This window comes from Mastomys coucha, unplaced genomic scaffold (assembly GCF_008632895.1).
Source record: "Mastomys coucha isolate ucsf_1 unplaced genomic scaffold, UCSF_Mcou_1 pScaffold1, whole genome shotgun sequence".
Classification (NCBI taxonomy): Eukaryota; Metazoa; Chordata; class Mammalia; order Rodentia; family Muridae; genus Mastomys; species Mastomys coucha.
The window spans coordinates 16,183,719-16,192,937 of NW_022196891.1; the positions used below are offsets into that span (position 1 = coordinate 16,183,719).

At 36.9% G+C, this 9,219-nt stretch overlaps 1 protein-coding gene across 8 annotated transcripts in view; it reads right to left on the bottom strand.

Annotated features, from left to right (window-relative positions):
- Positions 1-508: 508 nt before the first annotated feature.
- The window catches only part of Ptpn4 (protein tyrosine phosphatase non-receptor type 4), a 158,515-nt gene continuing 149,804 nt past the window's right edge, over positions 509-9,219 (bottom strand). For 7 of the 8 annotated variants that reach the window (XM_031380565.1, XM_031380584.1, XM_031380567.1 and 4 more), the window contains 3 exons: positions 7,756-7,904; positions 4,110-4,245; positions 2,262-2,378 (listed from right to left, as the gene is read on the bottom strand). In XM_031380565.1, coding sequence (XP_031236425.1) covers positions 2,295-2,378; positions 4,110-4,245; positions 7,756-7,904 — 369 coding nt within the window. In that variant the 3' untranslated portion in view covers positions 2,262-2,294. Of the gene's footprint in view, positions 2,379-4,109; positions 4,246-7,755; positions 7,905-9,219 lie in introns of all 8 variants that reach the window. The other variant, XM_031380558.1, reaches the window with a different exon arrangement.

A 9,219-nucleotide genomic window follows, 5' to 3' on the forward strand; every position in this document is an offset into this window, starting at 1 on the left:
TAAGATTAGTTTATAATCCTAATAAATATTCTAGTAGGGCTGTTGTCATATGTAAAATACTAATGGAGCATAGTTCTCAGACAAGAAATTGCTCTAAGAAATTTAATTCTCCCTGTCTCTTAAAAACAAGCAGTGCGGACTTGAAAGGCAGCACTGCTCACTGCCAACAGGGTGCTAACTACAGAGATGTACCCAAAGCTTCACATTAAAGAGCAAGTGAATCACAACACCGCCCTTCTGCACAGCTCTTCTCTTTCAGTCTATGGTTGTCACCTTCTACCCACATGGCAAGATCTAAAATTGAGGCTAAAATCCATCAATGAAATAAAATAGCTTTATAATGTATATATCTCCAACCCGATTTCCCTTTTTAACTTGTAATGATATGCTACCAGCCTAAATTACATTTGCCTCTGGGTAGAGAATGGAATGTCTGAGCAAAATTATAATTCATTGACTAACTTATATTGTCGTGCATATGAAATCAGAATAGGGGAACTTCTGTTTGATATAAAGATTATGTTTTATTTCTTTCTTTAAAAAATAAGACAAGAAATATTTATAATCGACAATTTATTTGGTACCCTGGCAATTAATATTTAGAAGCTTAACTTCTGAATTTTATAGGTCCTGAATACGTAAAACAATAATTTATATTTTACTAAAGATTTTTAAATGTATTATCATTCTCCCAACTAAATAGCATTCCAAAATATCTATCATTGGAACCTATGTTTTATCAAGACTCCAGAAGTAATCTGAAACCACTAGCAAATATGTCTATTTTAACCACATCCATGTTAAATAACATGTGAAAAGGTGAGCAAGTTCTCACATTAAATTGGGCAATTTTAAAAATCTGTCTCTACAGACTTAAGACAAGGAAAACATACACATCTATAGTGGGAGCTAGATCTTTCATCAGGATGGACTCACTGACATGCTTGTACGTTAATAGGCATATGTAAACTACAGTGACAAGAAAACTGGCATTTTACTATTATGGAGGGTCACATTTAGAGAAAGTCAATAGTGTTTAATTCCTTGTCTAAAGAATCCCAATGAAAAGAGCAGTGTGAAGACAAGCCTGATATGACCTAGAATGATGCTTCAGGGCAGCACTTAAGTTATAGATGTTAATAAACCAACTAATTAACTTTGTCACTATAACTTAGAGTACCAATATATTTATCTCTAATGTACATGGTTAAACAATACTTTTTAACTTAGGATAAAGTAAATATGAAATCTGAAATAAACCCTCTTTTTAAGTTAAGCTGCTAAACTTCAGCCCCTGTCCCTCCGTAAAGGAATGTTCAGACTGTGAAGAATCCATAGCAGCAGAATCCAGAGGTCCTGGCTTTGATGGCCGAGTACAAGCAAGTGCTGAGTAAGAGACACAGTGTTCTCACTCTTCTTTGTATGACTTTCAACATAAGAAGCTGGTTTTTTAAAACATTGTGAACTTACTAAAAATTCATAAAACTTTAAGAATGTACAGTATACATACATACCTCCTATGGGGTCAAATGAGTGCCTTTTCATTAGACAAAGATATCTCAAGGCACTTAAGGGGTTAAGACACGATGCATGCATTCCTTTACATCAAGAATATGAATCACATGATTTGGAATAAGCCAACCTTATGTTAAATATAAGTTACATCATTAAATCCAAGGAAATGCGTAGATTCATAGTTACTTCTCTAAGATGCTGGTAAATGGACACTGTGCAGCATTTCCTGGGAACAGCAACCTCCTTCCCAGCTTCTTCTCAACAGCAGGTTCCTACTGGACGCCAGGGAGGATGTGCTGCATCCACAGGCAGTGGACTGGCTAATGTTGAGAGTGGTATTGCTAACATTTGAAAAATAAAATCTGGCAATCAGTAGAGTGAGTACATGAACCACTGGAAAGGACCAGAGTAGAGTCCTGGTGTTTTACTCCTTTTTGCTTTCATGGTACAAGTGTGTAATAGAGATGAGAGTTCTGAGCCTTATCTGTGGCAATTCTACCAGAGAGGCCTATATGGCAACACCTCAAAATTCCATAAATTACCCTGAACATATTCAGTTTCCACTATTTGTTCAGAGCAAAGCACAAAAATAGTCAACCATGTGAGTAATAGGTTTTGAGTGACTTTTTAAAACATAAAGTGCAGTAGTGCTGAAGTTCTCAATGTCTTTTTGAGTTCTTCACTTTTTGTGTGAGAGGCCATTTCCTGCGAGCAGTATTATGGCACAGTGAATGTAACAAAATCAGTTTCCCAGTACTTATTCCAACCTTTTTATTTTCTTATTTATTTGATGATGTTAATGGTTTAACAAAGCCTTCTTCATAAACTTTCAAAATAGCTTCACATACAAATCTGTATTGACTCTGAAAAACACAAGTAGAAAAAAACAGAATCACTACAACAAAGTCCAGAAAACCGAAAACTAACATCTCACTTATCTTGCTTATTAAGAAACTTGAAAAGTGAAATAGAACAGAGTTTGAAGTTTTTAACCAATGGGTAAAACGTTAAGAAAAAAATAAACAAAAACTCTCACATAATACTTTGTTGGCAAAACCCAGGACGTTGTTGATAGGAATGTTAAAACACTGAAACTATGAAGAGAAATTTGAAAGTATCTAACAAGATATTATTTTACCTTTGGAACAAACATTCTTACTTCCATAAAATTCAATTCAAAAGATGAACTAGAAAAAAAACCCTGAAAATATATATTCACTTCTTTAAAATAAAAAAATGGAAACCATTTAAGTTGCCACCATCGCCTTCCTCTGCAGACATGGTTGTCCGTAAACTCACAGACATCCTCTTGTTGCCGAGCCCTGAGGGCTGGGATTAGAGGTACATGAACTATGATAAGTGACAGACTATTCAGATAAGTGAAAACAAGCAAGGGATTTCAGGTAGAGAGGTCTATGCATATACTAACACTTGGAAGACTGAAGCAAGAGTTCCTAAAGTTCAAGAGCAGCATAATCTACACAGTGAATGCTAGAACAGCCTGTTTCAAGACAAAGCAAAATAAAAAACCATACAGCCAAAAAAAGGCAAGGAAGGGCTAGGGAGAAGGCTCAGCAGGTGAGCACACTTGTTGAACAAGCATGAGGACTTAGGTTCATAGCTCCGTGGCCCATGTTAAAAAACTGGGCATTTCTGGATGTGCTGTAAAGCCAGTGTCTGGGCAGACACAGATCACTAGGATTTACTGGCTGCCAGCTCAGCTCAGGGTACAGTGAGAGACCTTTTCTCTGTAAATAATCAAGTAGAGAATGACAAAGACTACCTATATTCTCCTCACGTACACTTGCACATTCAATCTCTGTCTTTGTCTTTCTGTGTCACATCAAGTAATATTAAAAGGTGAGAGATAAAAAGTATATATGACATTTATAAAAGGAAAATATAAATATATATTTAAAATTTACTGTTCAATTTTTTTTGAGAATATAATAAATAAGTAGCTTAATTTCAAGGAATTTTGACATTGTTATGCAATTTAATTTCTAAGGAAAAGGGAAAGCTGCAATCTTGAACAAAGTCCTACCCAGCCCTCCAGGTCAGGCTTACTCTCACAGACAGCATTCCTCTTGGTGAAACAACCCAAGACAAGAGCCTCTACATCTAGCAAAGCACTCATGACTTAACATGCTGAACCCTTATGCATGCTGAGAAAGGCGTTTTCGTAGAAGGCCACATAGTAAATATTGTAGACACTGTAGGCCACAGGTGTCTGCTGCAGCTTCGCTCACCAGTTGTAGCACGAAAAGCAGATAGACATGGTACATGCACAAAATGAACATGGCTGTTTTCCACAATATTTTTATAATACCAAGATATTGACTATTATACTATAGAGTAATAGTTTCTGAATAGGAATTAAAACAATACAGGTATAATTAGGGGCAGACTTAAGGCACATACTTGTCAGGAGGCTAAGGCAGGAGGGTGAGGAGTTGGAGCCAAGCCTGGGCTACACAGCAGGACCCTATCATATATACGTACATTTGTGTACAAGAAAAATGATATAAATGCAGACTAATAACAAGACCCACTGTGATCAGGAGGCGGAGGCGAACATGAAGCACAGTACTTACAGGTGTCTGGATCATCATGGCTCTCTGATCTCTCATTGTTCTCACAATGTCTAGTGGATAAACTGGCTGATTGCATTCAATGAGACACATGGCAGTTTCCATAGTAATAAGAACCCCAGTCCTTCCGATTCCAGCACTGAAAAAGGACAGACAGACGTGCAAAGTCTTAGTGGTACAATTGTTAAATTTGTAGCTTTTCTGCAGAAATATCAAAGTATCAAGTCATAATAAAGAAAAACAATTTCATTTTAAGGTTTTATTTCATAAACCTAGCAAGTCAACCCTTTAATATTTTAAATCCATTTTAAAATGCAAAGTAACAAATGCAAAATAAATCATTAACAAATACATAAAAGACAATTATTTTTTTTGCACCTTATATAAGTTAATGTTTTAAACAAAGTTACAATTATATCAACATTTACCACTGAGATACTTAAAAAAGGTATAACCTACAAACGTGACTATAGTAACTACTGAAGATTTCTATAATATAAAGATGCATACATCTCACCTTCTTGACATTGCATCTTGTTTTCTTTGTTTAAAATTATTTCATAAAAAAATAAAATTATTTCATGTGTCTAAGTGTTTTGCCTGTGTGTATATAGGTGCACCATGTGCCCATGCCCAGTGCCCGCAGAGCCAGAGGTGACGTCCCCAGCAGCAGGAGCTTCAGTTGTTAGCTACCATGTGAGTACCGGGGTCCTGAACCCTGCTCCTCAGAATGAGAAATAATTTTCTTAAGAACTGAGACATCATCCCTCGAGCCCTGATACTGGACTCAAAAAATTTTTTTGGTTAGCATACAAAATGATGAACTTCATGACATTTTTCCTACATAACCTCTGAACTCGCCTCCCACCACCTGTCCCCTTTTTGCTTTCATATCATATGTAGATATTTAAACATGTGTATATTTAAATCTACATTCTCTTTGAGAGAAAATATGGCCCCTTTTGTTTTTCCCATAACTTTCCCTCTTCCCTTTTATTCCTTTTCTTTTTGTCCCCTTATGCATGCCTTATGCATTTTTCCCTCACTAAATATCCACCAAAAAAATACAAAAAACAAAAAAACCCATGTATTTCTGAACCTGAGTTACTTTAATTGATATAATCTACAGTTCTATCAACTTTCTTATGAATGATAAATTTTCTTTTTTTTAAATTTTTTTAAAGATTTATTTATTATTATACATAAGTACACTGTAGCTGTCTTCAGACACACCAGAAGAGGGCGTGAGATCTCATTACAGATGGTTGTGAGTCACCATGTGGTTGCTGGGATTTGAACTCAGGACCTTTCTTTGGACGAGCAGTCGGTGCTCTTAAAACCGCTGAGCCATCTCACCAGCCCATGAATGATAAATTTCCATTCTTCTTTACACTGAACTTATTTACATATGCATCACATTCCTTTACCCATCTATCTGTTAATGGGCACCTAGGCTGGTTCCATAGCTGGGTTATTATAAATAGTGTAGGAATAATAAATATAATAATGTACATTTTTACTAATAATAGTAATAAAATATAAGCATATCTGTGATATATTGACCTGACATCAGTGGTTCAAGTATATACTAAACTGTGGAATAGCTGGGTCACACAGTAGTTCAATATTCAAGGTACCTACACACTGATTTATACAGAGACTGTAACAATTCATATCCTCAGTAGCCATGAATAAAGGCTCCACTTTTCCCATAGCCTCACCATCATTTCTTATCTATTTTCTTGAGGATGTCCATTCTGAGTGGAATGAGATAGAATGACAAACAAGTTTTAATTTTCATTTCCCTAAATAAACTAAAGGATGTTGAACCTTTCTTCATATATTCATTGGGTATTTTTGTTTCTTCTTTTGAGAACTGTTAGTTCAACGTATTTGTCTATATACTAAGTAGATATTGTTTTGTTCTATCTAAATATTAATCCTGTCAGATTTCCCATTGGCAAACAGCATCTCTTCACTCCACTGATTATTTCTTTCATTGAGCAGAAGCTTTAAAATGTGATCCAACTTCATTTGTCAGAACTTGCCATTACTTCTAGAGCTACTGCACTCCTTCAGAAAATTCCTGCTAGTATCATCAAATGTTTTACTCATTGTTTCCTCTATGAGTTTCTGGTTCTAAAGTCTTACGTAATAGTTTCTGATCCATCTTAAGTTGATATTTATGCAGCGTGAAAGGTATGAGTGCAGTTTCATTCTTTTAAAAGCAGACATCCAGATTTTTCAGCACCATGTATTGAGGAGGTTATCTTTTCTCCAATATACTGTGTGTGTCTGGTTACTCTCTGTCAACTCAACATGAACTAGTCCCTTGGGAGGAACTTCAGATGAGAACTGACTCCATCGGTCTGGCCTATGGGCTTGGGGGTATTTCCTTAGTTGCTGACTGACAGAAGAGGAATAGACTATGGGTAGTGCCCACCCTTAGCAGGTGCCTCGGCTGTTTAAGAAAAGTAGCTTAGCAAGTCAATGTGAGTGAGTGAGTACACATTGTGATGGTTTTTCCGCTTGTCTCCAGAATCCCGACTTCCCTCCATGATGGACATAAAATCAAATAAATTCTGTCCCAAGTTGCTTCCGATCAGTGTTTTCTCCCAGCAAAAGAAAATCAAACGAAAGCAGAAACTGGTACTAAGAGTGAGAGCTCACTGTGATGGACATGACTATGCCTTGGATGTCTTATGGGAGAAAGCTGGAGATGGTTTTTTATTTTGTTTTGTTTTTGGGAGAAGGTTGCAAGGGCAGAGGGAAGATATGGGGAGATGAGGAGATGAGTGGAATTGGGATGTATGATGTCAAATTAATAAATAATAAAATATTAAAATAAAGAGGAGGAAAAAACAGATGATTAAAAAGAAAAGAAAAAGCTTGCTGAATAATGAAAAAAACAAAACCAGCTAAACATAGAAAGGAAATTAAAAAAATAAAACCGCAAAAGTTCTATTTTGTAAGATGGGGTGGCAGTACACATGTGGAACTCTAGAACTGGGTAGGTGGAGGACCGAGGATCATGAGTTCAGAGCTATCCACAATTAGAAAAAAAAAAAAAAGAGTATTAAGACCAGCTTAGGTTATATGAGACCTTTTGTCAAAAATGTTAAAATAATAAAACATTAAAATATTACCACTAAAAGTATAGGAGGGCAAAAAATCCACAGGAAACCTACTGGCAAAAAGAAAGATGACATTTTGGATCTGCTGCTACTCCTATGCGCTAAGCTTCAGAGGCCCACAGGGCTTTCACTGTATTAGCTCCCCTTGTTTGTATCCTAGCAGCCTCTGCTGGCCATACTTAGCCTTGCAGTCTAAAACTGAAAAATACATTCCTGTTTCTATAAATTACCCAGTTATTTTGCTATAACAATACAAACACATGGAAATGTGAGTATTTCATATCTAAGTTACTATGAATTATAAGACACATTACAATGAAGAGATATTAAAATAGGAGAACCAGAAAAATAACTATTGTTTTTATTCTTTTGCATAGTTTCTTACACCATTATATTAGAATTGTCTCATTGTCTACTATCTTCTATCACAGAATTAATCACAACAAAAGGCCAAAATACAGAATGCATTCCCAAGAATGTACTTATTCATTCTTTAAGGACAGGTAATAAAATACCTGCAATGAACAATAATCGGCTCTTCTTTTCCAGCCCTCTTGTTTCGTACATGACAAACAAAATCCAGAAAGTCACTTGAATCATCAGGTACTCCATGGTCAGGCCAGGCTGTGTACTGAATCTGAGTGAGTTGACGGCTCTCATTTTTCTAAGAAAAATGAAAAGTTACACACTTTGGTTTTTCAAGACAGGGTTTCTTTGCGTAGCCCTGGCTGTCCTGGAACTCACTCTGTAGACCAGGCTGGCCTTGAACTCCGAATCCGAAATCCACCTACCTCTGCCTCCCAAGTGCTGGGATTAAAGGCGTGCCCTGCCACCACCCAGTTATACTTTGGCTTTAAAATATAAAATTCATGTCATTTTAATTTCAGAAGGAAAGTAAAACCACCTCTCGTCTTCCTCTTGCCATTGCGTACAGACTCCGGTCTAGAGCCCCGACAGAAGGAGACCGTTCACAGAATGCTTGTGTCGTTGGAAGGACTAGCTACCGACTTTACGGTGCTTTACATTTGTTTTGTGAAGCTTTTCCGAGACACAGTTTCTCTGTGTAGCCCTGGCTGTTCTGGAACTCACTCTGTAGACCTGGCTAGCCTCAAATTCAGAGATCCACCTACTTCTACCTCCCAAGTGCTAGGATTAAAGGTGTGCAGCACCACCACCCGGCTACATTGCTATACTTTAATAACTCAATTTTTATATCTATAAGGAAAAGAAAAAACAACAAAACCAAAAATACCCTAATTTCTGGGCTGGTGAGATAGCTCAGCGGGTAAGAGCACCGACTGTTCTTCCGAAGGTCGTGAATTCAAATCCCAGCAACCCCATGGTGGCTCACAACCACCCATAATGAAATCTGATGCCTTCTTCTGGTGCGTCTGAAGACAGCTCCAATGTACTCGTTTATAACGATAATAAATAAATCTTTTTAAAAAATACCCTAATTTCCAAAGCTATATAGTAATCTAAGTCCATGTTTTCATTGGCATGTGTATGACTAACCAAGTCAGAGATGAGCAAGCGTTGAAAAAAGTGTAAACAAAAACAATCTCAAATAAGTTACAATGTTTGATTTTCAAATTAAACTTCCAAAATTTTGAACATAGCAATCAAATAAATAGGCAGAAATAAACCAAGTTCAGAGAATTGCTTAAAGATTATCTAGTAGGGATTCTATGTGAACAATTATGGCAAAGTAAACACTTTTGTGAGTATGAACAAAATTTGAGATAATTTTTCCATGATAAGAATGACATCATGAAGATTAGAGGGTAAAAAGCTCCAGGAGAATGAAATGGCTCAACAGTTAGGAGTGCGTGTGGCCAAGAATAACCACCTAGACTCAATCCCTGGGACCCACACTGTGGAGCAGACAGCAGACTCCTAGACTCAATCCCCGGGACCCACACTGTGGAGCAGACAGCAGACTCCTAGACTCAATCCCCGGGACCCACACTGTGGGGCAG